At 48.6% G+C, this 24288-nt stretch overlaps 1 protein-coding gene across 2 annotated transcripts; it reads right to left on the bottom strand.

The window, feature by feature from the left end:
• Nucleotides 1–14745: 14745 nt before the first annotated feature.
• On the bottom strand, nucleotides 14746–24178 carry CCDC32 (coiled-coil domain containing 32). Of its 2 annotated transcripts, XR_009460192.1 has the most exons (4): nucleotides 23847–24178; nucleotides 22052–22208; nucleotides 18014–18251; nucleotides 14746–14908 (listed from the first exon to the last, which is right to left on the bottom strand). XR_009460192.1 is itself a non-coding variant. In XM_006277223.4 (3 exons), the coding sequence occupies exons 1-3, from the start codon at nucleotides 24079–24081 to the stop codon at nucleotides 18113–18115; spliced, it is 531 nt and encodes a 176-aa protein (XP_006277285.4). In that variant the 5' UTR covers nucleotides 24082–24178; the 3' UTR covers nucleotides 14746–18112. The 2 variants fall into 2 exon arrangements, 1 of the variants encoding a protein (XP_006277285.4); XM_006277223.4 differs by having other exon boundaries at nucleotides 14746–18251.
• Nucleotides 24179–24288: the final 110 nt, after the last annotated feature.

The raw sequence follows: 24288 nt of genomic DNA, 5'->3' as shown, positions 1-24288 counted from the left end.
CAAGAGGTTTGAAGCAATCATTGACACTGGATGTGCTCATACATTTATACAAAACGCGTTGGCACCCGGCAAGTATGTATGGAAAGCCACCCCTGTCAGAATGACGTGCATGCATGGGCACGGCACATATTGCCTTCGGATGGTCTACCAAGTCACCATGTTGAAGACCACTAGAGAAATGCCAGTCGGGGTGGCTCGTGACTTACCATACCCAATGATTTTAGGCCAAGACTGGAGGGAAATTTATGAAGTATTAAACATTGTAACAGAAAACAGGATGGGAGAAGCTGGCCTGTTCGGAAGCAAGGAAGATGTTCCAGCCATGGAAAATTTAAATGTAGAAGGTTTATCCAGCAGTAAGGTGTTCCGGAGGGCCCAAGCTGAAGAGAGTAAATTCTGAGACTGAACTGGCTAAGGAAGAAGAGGATGTGGTGGACCTGGGATGCTATGCAAGCCTGCCAAGATTTGAGGTTAGGAGAGGTTTGCTTTATCGGATAAAGAAAGTGGTATGAGAGGGGGAGGAGATTCCCCAGCTGTTAATACCGCATCAGTTTAGGGCTCCTCTACTAAAGTTGCCCCATGAAAATCCTCTGGGCAGGCATAGGGGTTGCAGCAAAACGGAGGCCCGACTAACAAGGTGGTGTTTTTGGCCCAAGATGTATGATCAGGTAAAGAGTTTCTGCTGGGCCTGCCTGGCATGTCAAAAGGTAAGCTGGAACAAGCCAGCCTGGGTGCCATTGCAACCTATGCCCATAATAGATATGCCATTCTCTCGTATTGCACTTGACATGCTGGGACCCCTCCCCAAAAGTTCGGCAGGGTATCAATTTTTGTTCGTAATCATAGATCATGCAACCCGGTTCCCAGAGGCGGTCCCCATGCGAGCTGTCACTGGTCCCCCATTTAAGAACTCCTTAAATGGATTACCCAGGTGGGCATCCCCAAAGAAATTGTTATGGATCAAGGGTCTAATTTTATGGCGGGGGTCCTTCAGAGTCTGTGTAAGGTATTGCAAATTAAGTAACTGCGTACAGCCATATGCCATCCTCAAACCAACAACCTAGTGGAAAGGTTTAATGGGAGCTTAAAGAATATGCTGTGCGGGTGTGTTCAGGTGGAGCCCCATAAATAGGACCTGATGATTCCCGCCTTTGTTGTTTGCGGCATGAGAGGCCCCTCAGTTGTCTTTGGGGTGTGCCCCATTTGACCTGGTATATGGACACCACCCAAGGGGCTTGCTAGATCTGGTGAGAGAAGGTTGGGAGGAAATGCTGCCAAAGGGCACTAATAATGAGGAGTATGTGAGAGAACTGAGACAATGCCTACAGAGGGCAGGGGAGCTATCATGGGAGGACCTGAGGGTAGCACAGAGGGCTCAGAAGACCACCTATCATAAAAAGACTCAAGAGAGGAATATTCAAGTAGGCCAGAAGGTACTGGTGTTACTCACAGATGCAGAAAATAAATTCCTAAGGTGTTGGCAAGGCCCCTTCGAAGTGGTTTGGCAGGTTGGCCCTGTTGATTATGAGGTCTTCAAGCCAGGTCATAGAAAAGAAAAGCAGATATACCATGTTAATTTACTTAAAGAATGGAGGGAACAGGAGGGTTTGTTGGTTGATCCCTCCCCACTGGACAAGGAGTTTAGTCGGGACTTGGGGGCGGACCTGGGACAAAACATGGGGTCTGTAACAGTCCCAGCTGGGACCCAACTTAGCACTTGGCAACAGAGTCAGTTGCGGAACTTGGCAAGGGAATTTCAAGATGTTTTTAGTGAATCCCGGGGTGTGCCAAAAGGATAACTCATCAAATAATAACCCCTGTTGGGCAGATCATGAGAGAAAAATGAAGGAGGATCCCATATTATAGATATCAGGCAATTTGTGAGGAAATTACAAAAATGCTGAAGCAAGGCATCATCCAAGAGTCCTTGAGTCCTTGGCATAGCCCCATTGTGGCAGTGACTAAGCCCAATGGGTCACTGCGACTGCGTGTGGACTTCAGGAAAGTAAATGCTATATCTCTTTTTGACTCCTTTCCTATGCCCCAGTGTCGCAGAGCACTGAGGTGCCCTGCTCCTAGAGAGGGGAAACTTCTGGGGAAAGAGCCCTAGCAGGGAATAAGGAGCCCAGCTGTGGGTTGCCAGAGCAACCAGGAGGTCAGCTGACTGGAAGGGGCAGGGCCTGGCCCTTATAAAGCCCAGGGGCTGAGGCCAGGCTGGCAGTTCATTGCCAGGAGCCAGAGAGACAGGAGCTCCCAAGGCAAAGAGGCGAGAAGGAGCCTGACTGCAGGTCCAGCCTAAGCTGAGTAAGCATGGCAGCTCTGGGACGTTTGAGCAATGGTGTTATAGCCAGGTGGCTTATATTTATGTTATAGCCAGGAGACTCGAGTTTCTGTTGTGTTGTTGTTTATTACCGGTGGTTTGGGTGAGGCTGTTAGGGGTTGGAGGAGGCCTCATAGGGGACCCACAGCAGCGTGGGGGCCCCAGCGCCAGTAAGGGCTCTGTGTACGGGGTGCATAGACCCCAGCCCCAGAAAGGGGCGGTTGAGAAGCCCTAGTGCGGGCATGGTGAGCCCCAGAGAGGGGGCACTATGGAGAAGCCCTAGTGTGGGCGTGGAAGGCCCCAGAGACGGGGGCAGCACTGCGGGGAAGGCCCAGTGTGGGCACAGAGAGCCCCAGGAGAGGGGTGGCATTCTTGAGAAGGCCCAGAGTGGGCATGGAGAGCCCCAGGAAGGGGCGGCGGTACCGAGAAGGCCCAAGGAGAGGGCAACAGTACAGAGAAGGCCCCAGAGGAGGGGGCAGTACTATCGAAAGGGGCAGCATTGTGGAGAAGGCCCTGGAGAGAAGGGCGGCAGTATTGTGAAGGCCTCTGACAGAGGGCAGCGCTGCAGAGGATCCCAGAGAGAGGGCAGTGCTATAGAGAGGGCCCCAAGAGAGGGCGAGTATATTTAACAGACCAACGTCTATTCCAGCTGCGAGGCTTGGGGCGTGGTATAAGGGGTGGTTGGAGCCACGCATAGCCCATAAGGCTAGGGTGCCCCGAAGCACCTGTTTGCAGGACAAGACCCACAAGGGGTCCGGGAGTGTACAGGACCAGAGGTTACAACGGACCGTGTCCAAAAAGACGTGAGGCAGCCTCCCTAATATATATTAGAACATCAAAGACGTGGTGGGCGAGAATCAGAGGGTGCCCTTGGGCCGACTTGGCATGGAGGAAGGGGCCTTAAGGAGATCACGGCCCTCCTGGAGGACCCCGCCCATGACACCCAGATTAGCAAATTGTTGGAGAAAGTGGGACAGGCTATGTTTATCTCAACCCTGGACTTAGCAAAAGGGTATTGGCAGGTACCGTTGAGGAGGGAAGATATGACTAAGACTGCATTCGGTACTCTGTGGGGCTTGTACAAATTTAGGCGAATGCTTTTTGGGTTACAACAGGGCGGCAGCTACCTTTCAAAGGTTAATTGAATGGGTGTTGGCCCCACATTAGCAATACGCAGTTGCCTACATAGATGATATTATTATATATACACAAGGTTGGGGGGAACACTTAGAAGCGGTAAGGGTGGTACTACAGGAATTACAGAAAGCTGGGCTTACAGCCAACCCAAAGAAATGTATCTTGGGTAAGGCTGAAACAAATTACTTAGGGTTTATGGTAGGCCAAAGGCATATTCATCTGTTGGCTGACAAGGTGGAGGCCTTGCGACACTACGTCCCACCCCAGAGCTGCAAACAGCTTAGTGCATTCTTTGGTCTTGCCGGGTATTACTGATGATTTATACCCCCGTTTACAGAAATAACAGCTCCCTTAATTGATTTGTTGCAAGGGAAAGGTAAGGGGATTTTGTGAGCCAGCAGGCATTCGAGAAGATGAAGAAGGCTCTACGTCAAGACATGGTGCTGGAAACCCTGGACTTTGAATCACCTTCTTTCTGCAGACGGATGCCTCAGAGCATTAGGCGCTGTCCATTCACAAGAAGTTGACAGAATCTCATGACCCGTAGCCTATGCCAGCCTGAAGTTAAACCCACAGGAAAGGAGGTATGCTAAATGTGAATGCTTAGCCATTAAGTGGGGCATTAACTACTTTCAGTATTACCTGCTAGGGCGTGAGTTCACCCTGATAAGCGGTCATTCCCCGCTGAGGTGGCTTAAGACTAAACAGATGGACAATGCATGTATTACCCTATGGGCATTGATTCTGCAACCTTTCCACTTTAATACTGAGTATAAACCAGGGAAGACTAATACTCTAGCTGATTTATTTTTTTGAGATTCTGTGAAGAAGAAGAGTTGGTGGAACAAGGCCACTCGGAGGCAGAGTCAGCCCAGGTGTTTCATGGCGAGGATCCACCTAACGGCGAGTTAAAGGGGAAGGTATGTGAGAAGACTGAGGATACCTGCCCAGAGAAACTCCCCGGCCAGAGGGCCCCGGCCAGCAGTAGCAGTGCGGCCATGCTCCGGAGGGAGCTTCTGGTCTGCCCAGGTGTAGCCTTATCAGCTCACCAGATGAGCCAAACTAGTTCAATCAAGTCACTGGGAGCTATTTCTGGCTCTATACACCAGCAGGAAGAAGGAAGGTAAAGCGGAAAAGAAGGGGGCCAGCAGAGAGGGCAAGTGCCCACCTGCCTGTCAGGACTGAAGTCCCCAGGAATGGGGCAGGTGACCCACAGGGTCTATAGAGCTCGGAGGTGTCGTGAATCAGAGCAGCCGCCGGCAGCCGTCTGACTCACACCGGAGTGTTTAGTTTTTGAACTCAGCAGGCGCGTAATTGATGGATGGAGTGGAATTAACCAGGCACAGACACGTGTAGGTTACAGGAGTTTGTTTACTTACGTCGCCTAGATAGTGATGACGACGCAGGCGAGCCTTTGTTCCATTACAGCTTCGGTTACAGAGTTGAGTACACGCATTCAGGTTACAGCAAAGTGATGACGGACGTGGCGCTGGAACGAACTGTCGGGCTAGCAAGACGTTTCTACGTCGATATTTTACGATGACGGGGAGTTTATTGGGAATTGATCAAGTTCCCAAATCTCTCTGGTGACGAACACAGGTGTCTCTCCTCTGAAATCCCCAGAGTTCTCCACCTTGGGCGGAAACCGTTAAACTATTTATAGGCAGAGGTGTTTGACAGAGATACCCAATCGTGAACCGTTATATGGAATCTGTAATTTTTTGGCAGGTAGCAGCTCTTTGTCTCCTCAAGTTACAAGGTAGTGGGTTAGGTTTCTCTACCTGTTACGTGTGTGCTACGTGTAAGGAGCTTACGCTTATTTTTTTTTGACCAGTTATATATAGTTTCCCCAAGCATTTTATTTCGGCTGACCAATTATCTACAATTCTCTGCCAGCATTTTGTTTCAAGGAATTTTGGCAGGGATGTCTTTTAACCCTTAATCGTCAAAATGAGGATGATTTGAATGGTATCTCTTGCTTAGTGGCATGGGCACTATTTAATTGGGTTGTGACAAGAGGAGCTAAAAAAAAAAAAAGTGTTTCTGTGTTAATTGGCTGCAGTGGGCAGTAGTTTGAGCCAATGAGATGCTGATTATCGGAAAAAAAAAAAAATGCCTGATCGCAGCTTCAGTGATTGGGAATTTGTGGACTGAATGAGAAGAGGAGGGATAGCAGCTGCTATGAACCCTGGCCCCATGGGAAAATTGGATAAATGGACACGTCAGATCTTTATTTTGCAAGGAGGGGTTTTTTTTTTCCTTTGCCTGTCCTTTCATGCTGATGGGTGGCAGTTGGCTCCGGGTCAGGGACTCATCACCCCTCCCCAATTCAATCAGTTCAAGTTGTGGCAGGAAAGAACTGAGGTGCGCCAACCTAATTGACTGACTGGCGCCTGTCCAGTATAAGAATGGCAAGTGAATTTCAATGGGACACAGAGGTCCACGTCTGTACACAGTGATATCCTGACAGACAGCACCTTAGCTTATGGTATTGTTCGTGTATTCTCATCCTTCCTTCTGCCCCTCAATGTCATATTTTTCAGGCTGTGTTAGCATACATTTTAACTGGACCTGGTCCTGGCCACGGGCGACGACCTGGTGAGGGGTCTGTGGGTGCTCGACCACCTGGGCGACAGCAATCATCGCCTGCTGGAATTCACCATCTAGCGCAAGGTGGCAAAGGCCTGCAGCAACCCTGGACTTCAGGAGGCTGGACTTCAATGAGGTAAGGAATAGTCGGGGAGGCACTGAGGTCCCAGAGGGAAGAGGATTCAGGTGTCCAAAAAGAGTGTTTGTTCCTTAAGGAGATGATCCTCCAAGCCCAAAGGGAGGTAATCCCAACACGGATCAAAGGGGGCAAGAGGGCACAAAAGCCCCCATGACTCACGGGCATACAGGAACATCTAGCTAAAAAAGAGGCTTACACCCAATGGAAGGGAGGGGCCATCACTAGGGAGGACTATACCTTGGTTGCTCAGGGCTGTAGGGGGGCGGTGAGGAAGGCCAAGGCAGAGATGGAACTGGGACTAGCTACCCGGATCAAGGACAAGAAGAAGTCCTTTTTTAAATACATAGGGGGTAAAAAGAAGGTACCGCGTAATGTGGGGCCTCTACAAGGCACACTAGGAAATCTGGTTGTCGCACCAGATGACAAAGCTAACCTATTTAACAATTTCTTTGCCTCCATTTTTCTGACCGGGGACCGGGTCACCGCCCCCCCACCGGGACCCCCGTAGGCCCCAGGGGAGGTGCACCCAGGCCTAGGCTCAGTAAGGATCTAGTCGGGGAACTTCTGGAGGGACTGGATGTGTTTAAATCAGCTGGTCCTGACACTCTCCACCCCAGAGTGCTGAGGGAATTAGCAGAGGTCATTGCGGGACCCCAGGCATGGCTTTATGAGCACTCATGGTGCTTTGGTGTGGTGCCAGAGAACTGGAAAAGGGCCAATGCGGTTCCTATTTTCAAAAAAGGGAGGAAGGAGGACCCAGGAAATTATAGGCCAGTTAGTCTTACCTCGATCCTGGGTAAGCTTTTTGAGAGAATTATCCTGGCACATGTCTGTGAGGGGCCAGCAGGGGAAGTTATGCTTAGGGGCAACCAACATGGGTTCATTCGAGGCAGGTCCTGTCAGACGAACCTGGTGGCCTTCTATGACCAGGTCACAAAATCCTTAGACCCAGGTGTAGCAGTGGACGTAGTCTTTCTGGACTTTAGGAAGGCCTTCGACACTGTCTCTCACCCCATTCTCATTAAAAAACTAGGGGACTGTGGCATTTAACACTTACACAGTTAAATGGGTCACTAACTGGCTGGAGGGCCGCACCCAGAGAGTGGTGGTGGATGGGTCATTTTTGACCTGAAGGGATGTGGGCAGTGGGGTCCCCCAGGGCTCAGTCCTGCACTGTTCAACATCTTCATCAGCGACTTGGACAAGGGGGTAAAAAGCACCCTGTTCAAATTCGCAGATGACACTAAGATGTGGGGGGAAGTGGGCACGCTAGAAGGGAGGAGTAGGCTGCAAGCAGACCTAGATAGGTTACAGGGGTGGGCAGATGAGAACAGGATGGGTTTCAACACTGACAAGTGCAGGGTACTGCACCTGGGGAGGAAGAACCAGCAGCATACCTACAGGCTGGGGAACTCACTTGTTAGCACAGAGGCAGAAAAGGATCTTGGAGTCATTATTGATGCCAAAATGAACATGGGCCGACAGTGTGGGGATGCGGTCAGGAAGGCCAACCACACCTTGTCATGCATCCACAGATGCATCTCAAGCAGGTCCAAGGAGGTGACCCTTCCCCTCTATGCGATACTGGTCAGGCCACAGTTGGAGTACTGCGTCCAGTTCTGGGCGCTGCACTTCAGGAGGGATGTGGACAGCATTGAGAGGGTCCAGAGGAGGGCCACCCGCATGATCAGGGGGCAGCAGGGCAGGCCCTATGAGGGAGGCTAAGGGACCTGAACCTGTTCAGCCTCCACGTGAGAAGGCTGAGGGGGGATCTAGTGGCCTGTTACAAACTAGTCGGAGGGGACCAGCAGGCATTGGGGGAGTCCCTGTTCCCCTGAGCACTACCAGGAGTGAGAAGAAATAATGGTCACAAGCTGGCAGAGGGTAGATTCAGACTAGACATCAGGAGGCGCTACTTCACAGTCAGGGCAGTTAGGACCTGGAACCAACTTCCAAGCATAGTGGTGCTGGCTCCTACCCTGGGGGTCCTTTAAGAGGAGGCTGGATGAACACCTTGCCGGGGTCATTTGACCCCAGTACTCTTTCCTGCCATGGCAGGGGGTCGGACTTGATGATCTGCTCAGGTCCCTTCCAACCCTACCAACTATGAAACTCTGAAACGGGAGACCCTCGCCATTCGTGGGGGATACGTTACAGAGATCCCCTTGAATGGCAAAATACGCCATGAACGGCGCGTGCCCTCGGCAGCTGGGAGGGTACGGGTGCACTGGCGGCAGAGAAAGCGCGGCAGTGGGGGTGGGAGCCTGGCAGTGGTAAGCACAGAGCTCCCACAGATGCCGCCAGGTGTGTAACAGTGTCATCACGCTGCCAGCAGGGAGAGTGGGTTGGCACAGCACTGCGAATATTCGAAACTGCGAATGCCAAACCTGCAAATAGCAAGGGTTCCATGTATTTTCTTTGGTCTGCTCAATATATAGATTTACAGTGATATCTCTATTTTTGTTAGATGGCATTGCTATCCTACAAATACGATAAAAGCCCAAGTATGCACACAAACCAGCATTAGAATGTCTTATTTTGCTGTAGTTCATTCCTCTCCAGCAAAGGAAAAGTTTTATATAGATGTAAACTCTTTTATACCAATATATCTGCATCCATTCTACAGGGGGTTCCTAATATCTAAATAATACAGAGAGTTAAAGTGGTACAATGTGTGCGTGCACCTAAGGCCTTATTGTCATGCCTGATAGCCCCACAATGGCTGACCTTCAGTGTCATTTCAGAAGGGAATATATTCTCTCTCTCTCTCATGCCATATCCATTGTTTGTTTGGCTGTATGTTTTTTAATTCAGTCGTTCACTATTTTAATTCCTGCTTTGGACACACAGATTAGGTTCCTTCTTTCCCATCTATTCCTTGTTCCTTCACAGTCCATCTGCTCTTGGCTATATCCCAATAGCCATGTCACAGTTGTCTTGACTGGAGGCATCTCTATGGATAGGGACCTACCCAAATCAAGGTGGCAGATGGACAATTTCACAGGCTGAATATGACCCTGCCTGCCATTTTCACAGGCTTATCATGGCAAACCTCCCCCCTCCCTGCTGATTGGCCAAGAGAGCTGCCTTTCATGCAGCCCCACCCCTCACTACTGATTGGCCAAGAGGACTGACTTTTTGTGCAGCCTCAACACTTACTGCTGATTGGTGGAGAGGAGTGGGGCCATATGAAATGCGGCCCTTTTGGCCAAGCAGCAGCAGAGATAAGAGGCAGAGGCTGCTATTTTGGCTGCTCCCCTTGGTGCCAGTGGCTTCTCTTCACCCGCCCTTCTCCAACAGGCTGAGATCAGGCCACAGCAGCTACTGGCTCCCACTGAGGTGCCAGCATTTTATTTTTAGTAAGTTGTTTTTTTGTTTGTTTTTTTTTCAGGTGATTCTGTGCAAAATTGTGGAAACTGCTGTTTTTCACAAACATTGAGAAATTATGATTTGATTAAGTCCCTATACATATGAATCTAGCTCACTTTGGACCAGCTCCTATTCCAATTATTTGGTATCTAAGTAGCACTTAAGCATCTCAGTGCAATATTATTCCACCCTGCTCAACTCCCTCAAAGCCCTTAATCCATCTCTTGATAAGATTTAAGACTAAATCACAAAGGAGGACCCACACACCTTTTTGTATTAATGGACTTTCAGGGACTCAAGCAGGGTGGAATGGGATTTTATTTAGACACCTACATACTGCTTACATACGTAATAGGTGGACTAGGACCTGGCTCTTTGCCTTTAAAGAGACAGGGTTACTATTTTCCTGTAATTCCCTCTTAACTTTATTCCACTCCACAATGGGCGAATCTACACATGCACTTTCGTGCACAGTAGACTAATTTATTGCACAGTAAAGCATCACCATCTACACATTCATGGCAATTAGGCCAGTGTAAACTAATTTACTAATCCCATCAGACATATGTAGATGATAAATGCATGTGTAGATGATACAGGGCTGACTGGGGTATGAGGATGCTTTAGTGTACAGCTAGCTGGCAGGCAGCACCCACACTGAAGCATTCTTGTGCCCCAGCCAGCCACTCCACAGCACATGGAGCCCAATGGGGCTCCATGCCCTGTGGAGTGGCTGGCTGGGACACAAAGGTGCTTCAGCGCAGTGGCTGCCTGCCAGCTACCCCCCACAGAAACAGCCTCATGCCTCAGTCAGCCCCCCCACAACACATGGAGCCCAGTGGGAGCAGAACTGAGCTGACAGGCTGACCCCCTGGGTCCCCTGACAGCCCAGGCTGCTCCCACAAGGCTCCATGTGCTGCACACAGATAAACTCAAGCTAATTGCCCTGGAGTTTTTTTGTAGGGGTGCACTGATAAAGTTTTCGACCAATACCGATAGCGGATGTTTAAGGAGGCATATCAGCTGATACCAATCCAATTTCTGATATGCAGCTCTTCAGCTTGAAAAGCTGCTTCCAGCTGGTAAGTCTGGTGTGGTGGAAGGGGAGTTGAGAGGGAAGGGGTGTGGGGGGGGAGGGGCAGATGAAGGCCCCTGCAGTGAGGAAGGGAGTGGTGCTGGTACTGGGGCAGGCATTGCCCAGCCAGGGCGGTGAGGGATGCGGGACAGAGCCCCAAGCAGCTCGTCGGGGGGGAGGGGGGGATGTGCCCCCTGGATCTGTGCAGTGCGGGGTAGGCTGCAGCTGGAGAGGAGGGGAGGGTGGCAGCTCCCACTGCTGCACACAGCTCATTTGGGGCTTGTCTGGTGGCTCCCACTGCTACTCCTGCCACTTGTCCAGGAGGGCATGCGGGGGGAGAGGCATGTGCCCCTGGATCTGCAAGGGACCAGACAGATCTGGGGGCACACATCCCATGCCATCCTGGACAGGGGCAATGCATAGGGGGTGCATGTGCATCCCCTTAGAGCACTGGTGCATCATCTGTCAGGCTGTGCTCCGTTTAGCCGGGGGGCAGGCAGGAGCACCAGTGCCCTCCCTGTGAGCACTGGCTGGGGAGCGGGGCCACCAGTGAGTGGCTGCACTGCTTCCAGAAACGGCCATTTTTACAGGAAGTGAGATCAGGATCAGCTGCGGGGAAACCTCCCCCCCACCCCAAGAAGGATTGGCCACTGGGGGACACACCCCCCCCCCCCCCCCCCCGCCAGACAGTCAGGCACATGCCCCCCCTGACTTAGAGGCATCAGATACCCATGATCCTGGATGAGCAGCAGCAGGAGCCACCAGATAAGCTGCGCACAGCGGCAGGAGCTGCCCCCCACCAGGCAAGCTACAGCTCTGTCCCACGCCCGCCCCACTCCAACTAGGAAACCCCAACCCCACACCCTCCCTCACCATGGGGGGCCTTGATCTGCACCCCCATGCCCTTTCCCTCCCCTCACCTCACCTCCTCTCCCCCGACCCTCCTACCACACCAGACTTACCACCTGCAAGCAGTTCTCCACACTGCCTGCTCTGCCACTCTGCCTATGTGCTGTGCTGCAGCTGTGCACGGGCATTTATTGGACAAATTATTGGCTGATTTCCGATACAGAAAATTTTCTTTATATTGGTGCTGATCTAATATTGAACCAATGTATTGGGTGCACCTCTAGTTTTTTGCTTTGAGCGCACATTCAAACAGCACACCAGGGAGCAAAAATCTCTAGAGCAATAAGCTCTGGAGTTTATTTGTGCACATTAATTGTAGATGTGCTTAGTAATTATTTGTGCACATGTGTAGATGTGCTTGGTAAGTATAAATGGTTCTCAGATAAATGCCAATCTGTCACACATGCCAGACTGTTCCACATCTCTGAAAATGTAAAGATATGAGTCGCATTCCACACTGTGAATAAAGAGAAAAAAATAAAGGCTGCAAAACCTGGGAGAGACAGATGTATTTGGAGCATGAAAGGGACATTAATATTTAATTAGTGACTTCTTCCTGTAGCCTGTCTTCTACATTACTTGCAATTGTCTTGTAGTCTAAATATTAGCCTTTCACGCGGTACTACCACTGTTAAAGTTGTGTCTCACCCTGTTGTTTTTCTACCCTTATTTGGTTTATTTTTCTATCCTTAGATGATTAAATCAAAGGTGCTCAACCTCCAGCCTACAGGCCAAATGCATAGTATCCGGCCCTCAGGAGTTGGGAAATTTGGTGGCGGAGCAGTGGTAATTAATACTGCCACAGTCTCTCAGTGACAAATTCCTGAACTCCAAGCCCTGCATAGTGGGCTGGGACTGAGCCACAACCCCTCCCCCCTGCACAGCCACCTGGGGGGCTGGGCCACACCCTTTTTCCTAGGCTCCCCCTCACTCCCAGCTGAGTCAGGGCTGGGCTCCATAAACCCACCACTGCAGGTCCAGATTGTGGTCATGTCAAGACACCTTCCCCCTCCATGGGACCAGGTTAGGGCTGCCCACCCCCCTCTGCATGTTCCAATAGAGCCCCGCTGCAACCACCCCTGGCACCAGACTGGGACCACTGGCTAAAGGTGGTCTGCAGACAATGTGGCACTGCCCATCCAGCCCACTGGCCAAAAAAGGTTAAGTACCACTGTCAGAAACTATTCTTTTCTTTTGGTGTTTGAAGCATTAGATCTTACAGTAATATCTTTACATGTACTACATTTATATCCAGATATAGAAAGACAGGGGGTCATGAATGGAGCGCATGACTGGACAGCTGTCTACACTAAACTGCTTTGCTTATTTAGCTATGTTCGCAAATCTCTCCAGAGGGGAGACACCTAATAGCACCAGTTTTCCCCAAACAAAATAAGCTGTATCAGCAAAAGCAGTTTCTTAGCAGATGTAACTGCAGTCATTTTCCCAGCAAGGCCATGGGGGTTACACCTTACTGACTCAGCTCTGCTCACAGAACTTTTAAGTGTAAACTAGCCTTAATAGTATCCTATAGCATTCTTCAGCATCCTGAACCATACTAGAGTCAGATTTACTTCTTATTTAGATTTATTTGCATTTTATATTGTTCTACTCGCAATCTATCCATGACTTTAATTTTCCCTTTCCTAGGTCTTTGTTAGGGTGCAATTCAAGTAGCTTAGACTGTAACATGTATAGTTTCTGATGTGATATTTTCTTTGTCCCGTGTGGATTTTTTTGTACAAGTATGGGTTCTGAAATGACTTACTGGGTATTTTTGGAAGTTTTTAATTTTAAGTTCTGGTGGTCTTGTCAGTTTCAGAAAAAATATTTTTAGCATGCATATGCAAGTGTGTATGGCATTCTTCTATTAATCCATAGTGTCTAGCTAAAAAACCCTCCAATTTGTATTGTATTGGTTACTGTATACATACATGTACATTTTAGGTATAACACACATACTTTTTTTACTATTTCAATTTTCCTTATTTTATATATCACTGGTATTTGGCTATCCAACTTTAAATTCTAATTTGTGAGGCAATCCCCTTTATTCTTGTTTATTCTCAAGATAGCAAGTCAGCTCTGTCCGTCTGCTACATACACCTTGATCAGGTTAGACCAGGCATTGGCAACCTGTAGCCTGCAGGCCAAAGCCAACTCCCAAACCCATATCAGCAGTATTTTAGCAGCTGAGCAATTTGACAAGGTTGTGGGGTGAGGGAATTCTGCAGTACTCAGCAACAACCAGACCACGTGCACTTTGGCAGCAATTTGGTGGTGGGAAGCAGTGGTGACAGGAAGCAGCAGCAGCAGCTCAACCCCAACAGAGTTGTGTTATTTCAACCCACTGCTCCTAAAAGTTTCCTGACCCCTGAGTTATACACAAAAATAATCCTGAGCTAGAGGCATTGGATCTACACTTTCCCCAAGTCTGAGTAGGCAGAGTACAAGTCAGATCTCCAAGTAAGAGCAATTCTCTAGAGCTTAACTCTTAGTAAATCTAAATCTTTGAAGATTTTCATGATGTTTTGTTGGGGCTTTAGAGCCCACATATCTATCTGCCATCACTTCACAGTCATAATCCCTTCCTAATAATCATGAATAGGAGTTGAAGTTTTCCTATTTTTCATCCAGGGTTACTTTTCAGCAAACGCATACAGCAGCTCTGCCTGCAAGCAGCTGAGTATCTAGAGGTGAACAAACCTGATCCTGTACACTTGGAAGCAAGTAAAACACTCCCATTGATGTTACTGGGTACAAACTTGTTGACAGAATTATTTACAAATGTTTTATTAATATCCCCCAAGATTGCTAGCATTAGTGCTCTTCTCCCACTCCTTTATATGGCATCTGTTAACCTTTTTGCTATTAATCCTATTTGATCCAAGTTTATTAAGGCAATCGTTATTGTAAGGCCTTAAGTTCAATTATTCAGGACACCAGTGCATATTCACCATTTGGCAATTAATTCGATCTCTAATTGCAAGCTGGAAAAAATGATTTTTTTTTTTTTTTTACACTTGCTAAAAATTGCTATTCTTTTGCAACCCCTTCCATACTGATCAGATATCCTCAGCACAACAGGCTGCAGAAAAAATGGTCAAGAAGACTGTCTGCTACTTTGGATAAATCCAAGTACATGGCCCATTCCCTTTTCCATTTCCTAGATTAAAAATACAGATAGTGCTCACTAGGCAAAGGCACTATAGGTCCACAGTTTATTAGGAAGCAGAAATTCACTAACAGCAGACAGTGCAGTCATGATGGATGGGAAAGTCACATTACTGATGGCACGTCAGTGTGAAGTATGGGGCTGCTCGAAGTTCTTGCCACCCGGCCCTCTTTTTCACTGAAGTTCTATACAGTGCTTTCAACAGAAAAGTCAGAAAAAAATTAAAGATTGATCTCTCCAAAAAAAGTTAACATACTAAAATGGAAATGAAAATATAAATTACTCATACATAAAATGTAACTCACTAAGACTAGTTTACTTCTGTTTGATATTATCCAATATATTACGCTTGTGGGCCCACATTTTTGACTGGGAGTTTCACAGTTAGTTTGAGATTCTGCATGTGCATGATCCCCTTAAGAGCAGCTTCAAAAGGGAAAAATGCAGTACAACATAAAATATCTTACCACCGTTTCTAATTAGGAAAAAATGGAAATTAGTAGCTTTTTTTTTTTCTCCTTACACTTATCAAACAGTAAGTCATTCTCATTAGCTTGGCAATGTCGTTTCAGTTGCAGAATACACACCTCATTATCCAGATGTATAATAAAGCAGGACACTTCCAGTTTGACTTAACATTCTATTATTTTTAAATGTAGGGGAATTAAATTGGTGAAATTTTAAACAGAAGCTAACAGAATTCAGTCTTTCGTCACTGGCGTTGTTTCAAATGATGCATTCCCCCAGAATCTCAAAACTAGGAGCTTGTCTAAATAGGGAAATTTACTGACTGATGTATACCATAACCCTTCATGTGACCACTTATTCTGGAGAAAAGAGTTGTGTCAATGTAATTATAGTAATATGGTTCTGCTAGTAAATTTCCCTGTGTAGACAAGCCATGAGTGATTAGAATGGAATTTCTGCTCAGCTAAAGCAATAAAACAGCAACTGTCACTAAAAAGGATAATAGCACCAGTCACACTTATACATGCAACATGAAAACTGTGGCAGGTATGTCAAAAAGCTGTTTCAAAACTGCAATTTCATACAGTTCTATTGTATTCCAAATGCAGATCCAGCTCTATAAAGCATTAGAACGAATTGCTACAGTTTTCCTTTAAGAACTGTCCTCAGTAGCAGGTGCGGGCTGCTATTCTCTGCTGGTTTTCATTGCCAAATCACAGAAGAGAAATTGCAGCTACACTGCAAGAGTCAAGACTCATTCCAAGATAAGAATTACAGGGACAATTCTGCGTAGGCAACAAAGAATCAAAAGACAGTAAATTTATGTAAAAAGAACAGGCTTAAAAAGTAGTCTCATATTGAACTATTTAACACAAAAGCAGTAAGCTGCTTACTTGTAACCCCCATGTTACATTTGCTTTCCTGATTTTGATCAGGTCTGTCCCTTTCCACGGTTACAAGAGTTTGAATGGAGGGACAGAGACACAGAGCAGAGCATACAATAATTCTTTCCATATCAGATTGTTTGATGAACATGATAGTCCAGCATGTTACAAGGAGAGGGAATATTAAATACATTTCTGTAATAGTTGTTTGAGAGTAGGGTCTCCTTCAGTCTGCCCCCAACCTGAGCATGACTTACATTTCTTACCTCTCCAAGACACAGTTCAGAGCCAACTTAGACAAACTGTGCAGTTTTACATCACAGTGCAATTTGCTGCAAAGGATCAATGCCTGAATAAAGCCCATGAAGCAAGCAGCCAAAGGGTAATTCTGGGAAATAGATAACTACAGAAAGAGGTCCAATAAGGCAGAAATGACTGTTGTTAAGATTTCAATCTGCTCCATTGTACAGCATCAGATTTTCTGACACTTCCAAACAGCCACTTTAAGCACTGTGCTGCTCTTGGTAAATTACAAATAACTGCCTTTAAACCTGGAATGGCTAGATTGCTACAAGATGGGAGATTGAGAACCAACATGGGTTCATTAGAAGCAGGTCCCATCAGACCAACCTGGTAGCCTTCTATGACCAGGTCACAAAATCCCTAGACGCAGGGGTAGCAGTGGATGTAGTCTTTCTGGACTTCAGGAAGGCCTTAGACACTGTCTCTCACCCCATTCTCATTAAAAAACTAGGGGACTGTGGCATCAACACATACACAGTTAAATGGGTCGCTAACTGGCTGGAGGGCTGCACCCAGAGAGTGGTGGTGGATGGGTCATTTTCGACCTGAAGGGATGTGGGCAGTGGGGTCCCCCAGAGCTCGGTCCTCGGACCCACGCTGTTCAACATCTTCATCAGCGACTTGGATGAGGGGGTAAAAAGCACCCTGTTCAAATTTGCTGACGACACTAAGATGTGGGGGGATGTGGGCATGCTAGAAGGGAGAAATAGGCTGCAACTGAACCTAGACAGGTTACAGGGGTGGGCAGATGAGAACAGGATGGGTTTCAACACTGACAAGTGCAAGGTGCTGCTGGTTCTTCCTCCCCAGGTGCAACATGCCTACAGCTGGGGAACTCCCTTCTTGTCAGTGCAGAGGCAGAAAAGGATCTTGGAATCATTACTGACGCCAAAATGAACATGGGCTGACAGTGTGGGGACACAGTCAGGAAGGCCAACCACACCTTGTCATGCATCCACAGATGCGTCTCAAGCAGGTCCAAGGTGATCCTCCCCCTCTATGCAGCACTGGTCAGGCTGCAGTTGCAGTACTGCATCCAGTTCTGGGCACCGCACTTCAGGAGGAATGTGGGCAGCATTGAGAGGGAGGGCCACCTGCATAATCAGGGGGCAGCAGGGCAGGCCCTACAAGGAGAAACTAAGGGACCTGAACCTATTCAGCCTCCACAAGAGAAGGCTGAGGGGGGATCTAGTGGCCTGTTACAAACTAGTCAGAGGGGACCAGCAGGCATTGTGGGAGTCCCTATTCCCCTGAGCACTACCAGGAGTGAGAAGAAATAATGGTCACAAGCTGGCAGAGGGTAGATTCAGACTAGACATCAAGAGGCGCTACTTCACAGTCAGGGCAGTTAGGACCTGGAACCAACTTCCAAGCATAGTGGTGCTGGCTCCTACCCTGGGGGTCTTTAAGAGGAGGTTAGACAAACAACTTGCTGGGGTCATTTGACCCCAGTACTTTTTCCTGCCATGGCAGGGGTCGGACTTGATGATCTGCTCAAGTCCCTTCTGACCCTACCAACTATGAAACTATGAGATAAAAAGTAAGATCTAGGTCCAGCATGCACAGAGTTGCAGAGCACTTCGCCCCTCTCCATACCAACCACTAGTCACAAAGTTTGTTCTCTGAAGGCCAATAGCTTACTGACCAATAATTGGCACTTTTCCTCTCCCAATCTGTTGTTACTGCTACTGAATGAACTCTATTGGTCCTTGGATAGGAGGCCTTGACGTGTCTGGAGTGCATTTCACTGTTCTGCTGCTGGAGGTTCTTCCTCATTTTCTTGCTTGTCCGGATGAGATTCTGGAGGAATTAGGCACTGGACTTCTTCAGTGCTGATTGCTACTTTGTCAGGTTGGAGCCACCGCTTTAAATATTCCAGAGTGCTGAGGGAAAGCAAGGGAGAGAACCTAAATATAATGCAGCAGCAAAGCCAGTATTGAGTTAAAAAGGGAGTGGGGGATAGGAAAGGGGCAGAGTATCTCTCCATAGGGATTTCCTCTAGGCTTCCTCTGGCCAGAGGCAGAGAAGACAAAGTTTGGTCCCTACCATCCTAATGGTTTTAAGTCATGAATCAGGACACCGACCCTCTGGGACTACAGTTCAAAATACAGGGGGCAACATCTTGAAACAAAACAAGAAATCTGTGCTACTTAAGGCAATGTACAACTCAACCCAGAAAAATTTCTTTTTTCTTTACCTTATGCATCTGAGGACATTACCTAGCACAGAGGTGGGCAAGTATTTGGTAAGTATTTGGGAGCACAGGGAGCTTAGGTGAACTACCACAGGCCAGAGCAGCATCCCCCCTGCTCCCCAACAGCTCACTAAATCTTATGTGGGATGGGGCTGTGAATGGAGCTGAGGCAGCAGCTTCAGCCTCCAGTCTACCCAAGCCCCTCCTTGGGGTAGATGCCAATCCCCATGGGGAAGCTACTGCCTGCACTTGCAGCTGATACTGGTGCTCACCTGGCGCCGCTTTCAGCACACAGGCTAGGAGCTGGTGCAAGCTGTGGGGCCAAGCTGTAGATGCAGGATGGCTGGGGAGGGGCAAGGGTGGACAAGGGCAAGACAAAGAGGTGGTCCTGCCTATGATGAGCAGCAACAGCCGGTACTGCGTGCCGGGCAAAAGCAGGACCCAGCAGCAGGCACGCTTGCCACTTTCAGAGCCCTTCTGGCTGTGGTTCCTCTCTACTGCTGCTACTGCCACCCTGCAGGCCCAGGGTGGCCTGGAGGTGGTGCAGGGCAACAGCAACAGGAAGGAGCCACAGGGCAGTCCTGGCAGGGGCTCTGGGCAACTGCAGTCAGAAGGGCCCCAGAAGCAGTGGTTGAGCCAACTGCCAGGTCCTGCTTTTGCCTGGCATCCAACACTGGCTGGTGCTGCTCATCAAGGGGCAGGACTGCCTCTGTCTCTCCTTTCCACCCCTACCCCCAACTGTCCCGCACCTACAGCATGGCCCTGCAGCTCTCACCAGCTCCCAGCCCATGCACCAGAAGTGGCACCGGCATCAGCTGCAGATGCAGGCAGCAGCTTCTCCCTGGTGATAGGACATTCTCCTGGGTCCACAGGTGATGCTGCTGCATCCGCTGCAGTCCCTGACAGTTGCCCTGATCCCCGGCAGGAACCTGCAGGCAGCATCCACAGCTGCTGCCAGCATTCAACTGGTACTCCTTCTGCCACACAGGGCAGAAGCTGGTGTAAGCTGTGAATGGGTCTGGGAAGTACCTGCCCACGGAGCATAATGCAGCAGGCAGAACCATTGGCTCCCTATGGGCTGGATCCTATGACTTTGCAGCCAGCAACTTGCAGGCCAGGTATAATCAGTTGGCAGGCTGGATCCAGCCCATAGGCTGCATTTTGTCCACCCCGATTTAGCACTGTGAAACTTAACATTTCTGGGAGATATTTCACATATGTTGTACCCAAACGTTACTGGTAGGTAGGGGTGCATTGAAAGAGATTTTTGCAGCCGATACCGATAGCTGATTTTTAAGGAGACATATCAGCTAATACTGATCTGATTTCCGATACCAGCCCAGCAGTGTGGAGAGCTGCCTCCAGCTGGTAAATCTGGTGTGGTGGAAGGAAAGGGGTGTGCAGGGAGAAGATCAAGGCCCATGCAGTGAGGGAAGGGTGGGGCTGGGGCAAGCACTGCCCAGCCGAGGGTGGGCGTTGGACAGTGCCATGACTCATACGAGGTGCATGGGGGGGTACGACTCCCACCACTTGCACACCGCTCAGCCGGGAGCCACTGGTCCCATGCCCACCCTGACTGGGAGGGGGCCTTGATCTGCGCCCCCACCACACCAGCCCCAGCCCTCCCTCACCGCAGGGGCCTTGATCTGCCCCCTCCCAACAGACTTACCAGCTGGAGGCAGCTCTCCACTCTGCCAGGCTGTGCTCCTTGCCACCTGTGCTGCATTGCGCTGCGCACATGCACAGGCCATTTATCGGCCAGATATGGCTGATTTCCAATATAGTCAATTTTCTTTATATCGGTGCACCTCTACTGTTAGGTTTATTTGCTAGGTAAAAGCTGATCTCTGAAGAATTTGTGTAATTCTCCCCAACTAAGTATGTCTAGTAAGGAAAAAACCCTAGGACAGTGTTTCCCAGCCTTTTCCAGCCCAAGGCACACTTACATTAATAAACATTTTCTGCAACACACCTGTTAAGGCATTCCCCATCCTCATACCTATCATAGCTCATTGCCATGGCAAAATTCCATGGCACGCCTGTTCATTTCTGATGGCACACTTCTGTGCCACAGCACGCTGGTTGGGAAACCACTGCTCTAGGAAACCCATGTGAAGCTTTGTGACTTAGCCTCTCCAATTTAAAATACCATCATGCTGTGGAAAAAACCTGCTGGCAAATCTAGCCCATCCCTTTGTCAGGTCAGGAGAAATTTATCTGGAGAAGGTTGCTTAAAATATTAACATGCTACTGCATTTATCCTTGAACATTTTACAGTGCTATATGCTAATATAGCATACTAGGCAGATCTCTTCCCTTATTTAAATGCGTACTTCAACTCTAATGTAGAACGCTACTGTTCTAAAAACACCCACGGTCCAGTTTCTGTTCAACTGTATGCTTAAATTCTCAGCCATTGATACCAGCAATATTGCCATACCCAATTTCAGTGGATCAAACACTGAAGTTTTCACAATGATATACCTACTGAAGTCAACTGGGAGAAGAGATGGGACAATATTTCCTTAATATTTTTTCAACCTTAAAAAAGTTTCCACAATAAGCAGTTGGGTCTTCATTACTTAGCTGTTTTTCACTTAAAGTTGACAGACTGAAGAAAAAGCAAGAAAATTATTTGGGGTACAAATTCTCTCACATTTATGCTCTAAAATTAGCTTTAATGGGTCTTCTTTCCAAAGGTCTCAAGGAAAAGCAATCCTCTTTGAAATGGAAGTAATCATGGTAAACTGCAGCTCAAAAAGAAGTGATTTTTCAGAAAAATATAAGTCACTAAAAATATGAAATTGCAGCAGAAAAGCCCTCTCATCTTTACTCATCATTTATGTGAGAAAGTACACAAACACTATAGGCTGAACACAGGACTGGGAACCACAGTTTTGGGACTTCATAAATCAACTCTAGCACCAACTTCCCCGCATTGGACCTAAACATGTAAGGAGCTCCATAGATTGGTGTGTCCCACACTTTCACCTGCTTGAAGCTACATGGACTTCAGTGGAGTTATGCACAGATGCAAACACTGGCCTGCTTGGAGCTTCTCATGTTAGGCTTATAGCTAACTATTTGTAATCACCAAACTTGATAAATTTTCAGCCTCTGAGCACCCAAAATGTAGCAATGAAAGCTAAAAAATGGCCTCAACTGTTTCATGCTGGATCCCTACAATTTGAAGCACTCAAAAACTTAGTGACCACCTTTGAAAATGCAGGCCTTGACCTCCTTTGCTTTTATATTTAAGGTGGAGATATGGCTACTTACCAGTCACACAGCTGCTATGATAATGTTAGCAAAGCAGAAGATGCAAAACGATAAGTACTGTTTTTACTACAATACTCATGCACACACCAACTGTTTTCCTTTTTAAAACAAACGAACAAAAGGGAGAGTTGGAACAAAGAAAGCTCTAGCCTATCTGCTAACAAGGATGGTAGCTCTTGAACTGCTTTTCCTCATCAATGTGCTTATTACCTCTCATCAGATTCGTGTTGCTCAATATAAAATTCAGACTCAAATTTCTCCTGCAGAAACCTATCCCAGCATTCTTTCTTTGCTTGGGCAAGAGTATGCAGCATGTCCTTCGAGGTCACTTCCTGAGACAAACCCTTAATTCTCAACAGTCTTCTTTCTATGGGAGGGAAAAGAATATAATTGTTGTTGGGAGGGGGGTGGTTTCAAGAAAAGAAAACACAGATGATTGTTTTATGGACTGATGGTTTAAATCCAAAGGGTTTTAACACTTCATGACCAAAACATATTACATAGGCCAACCATCTTGCTACTACCTGAAATCTGAATGGGTATATTCTTTTATATTTAAACGACACTGAAATGCACAGTAAAATCTCTATTATCCGGCATGCACGAGGAATGCCAGGTGCCGGTAATCTAAAAATACCCGGAGGGGGGTGGCGCTTGCACATGGTAGTGGCACGGGGTGGTGGACGGCGGCGGCAGCACAAGGTGGTTGCACATGGCGGCAGCGGCGCAGAGTGGTGGATGGTGGCAGCACAGTGGCAGTGGTGGGGTGCCGGCTAATATAGTACACCGGCTAGAATGCTAAAAAAACAGGGATTTTACTGTATTTCTTTTTGAATTTGTATATGTAGTTTTGACAATAAGCAGTGTCATGCAAAGAAATCTAACTAGGCCAGCTTACTGTGGCACAGTAAGTAGGCATTTGTTTTGGAGGCTGTCCTCTTATATTCCAGAATTTAAATTGTTATTTAAAAGCAAGTTAAACCTCTAGCCCAGTGCTTCCCAAACTTTTCCTCAGCGTGGCCCCTGACTCCCAACCCTTCAACCCCATCCACCGATGCTGCAACCCCATTTGGAGATGCGACCCAGTTTGGGAACCGCTGCTCCAGCCTTCATGAAAGCAAAGGCTGTCCACCCTGCAGTGATGTCTGCCCAAGTGTGCAGGCAGTCTGAAGCAGTAACAACATGGGAGTTTCTATATTTTCAAATTCAGAGAGGAGCAAGTTGCTATTAGTTGCAAAAGGGAATGGATTTTGAATCCTAGTGACAATAGCAACACACTTTCAACTAATTAACAACTGATCAAACAGGAAGGCAGACTGACTGCCAGCTGAAGTTACTACGTAGAGTGCGAGGAAAAGAGGATGGATTCTCATGAAGATTTGCACACTCTTCTGTGACTGGCATCTTTGTTTAGATGTCTCTTGTGGACAGGGCTTGTGGAAGTATTGCTGCTGGGTTTTTTTCCCCCCGTCATGGAGATGGAGAGCACCCCATGCTGGACTCAGGGTGGCCTTCAAAACAGGCCAGCCTTTGGCTTTCATAGGATCATAGAAAATGAGTGGGAAGGGACTACAGAAGGTCTCTAGTCCAACCCCCAGCTCAAAACAGGACCATCCCCAACTACATCATCCCAGCCAAAGCTGTGTCTAGCCAGGTCCTAAAAGCCTCCAAAGATGGAGAGTCCACAAAAGCTCTGGGTAACCCGTTCCAGTGTTTTACTACCCTCCTAGTGAGAAAGCTCTCCCTAGTATCTAACCTAAACTTCACTTCCTGCAACGTGAGGCGTTTGCTCCTTGTCCTATCATCTACCACAACTGAGAACAGTGTAGCTCCTTCCTCTTTGGAGCTGCCTTTTAGGTAGCTGAAGGCTGCTATTAAATCCCCTGGGCCTCCTCTTCTGCAGACGAAGCTGCGAGAGCTGCCACTTGAGGGTGGGCGCCGGGCGGGGCAGGGGCAGCAGCAGGAGCGGGCAGGCACTTCAGGACAGGCGGAGACGCGCACTCACCCAGCGACGCCAGATACACGGCGGAGTCCTGCAGCGGCGCCCACGGCTTCGGCGGGGCTCGAGTGGGGCCGCCGGGCGCCTCCGCCGGGCTCCCGCCGCTGCCGCCCGCGCCCGCGAAGGAGTCGGCAAAGGCCTCGCGGGCGTCCGCCGCCTGCTCCGCGCCGGGCAGCGCCGCACAGATGTCGGCCCAGAGCTCGCGGCTGGAGCGGGCCGCCGCGCTCTCCGCTGTCCTCATATTGGCGCAGCCCCCCGCGTCCCCGGGGAGAAGCAGGCCTGGAAGCTGCCGGCACCAACGGCAGACGGACTGACTGACGCCGAGCCCGGCCAATGGGCGGGCCACCAATCCGCCAGCGGGCCGCGAGGGAGGGGGGGAAAAGGCGCGACGACGCCGGCACGTGACGGCAACCCAGCCCCATCTTGGAAGCGGGCAGAAGCGGCTTAA

This window comes from Alligator mississippiensis, chromosome 2 (genome assembly GCF_030867095.1).
Source record: "Alligator mississippiensis isolate rAllMis1 chromosome 2, rAllMis1, whole genome shotgun sequence".
Taxonomy (NCBI): domain Eukaryota; kingdom Metazoa; phylum Chordata; order Crocodylia; family Alligatoridae; genus Alligator; species Alligator mississippiensis.
This window is presented reverse-complemented; position numbering and strand designations above follow the sequence as displayed.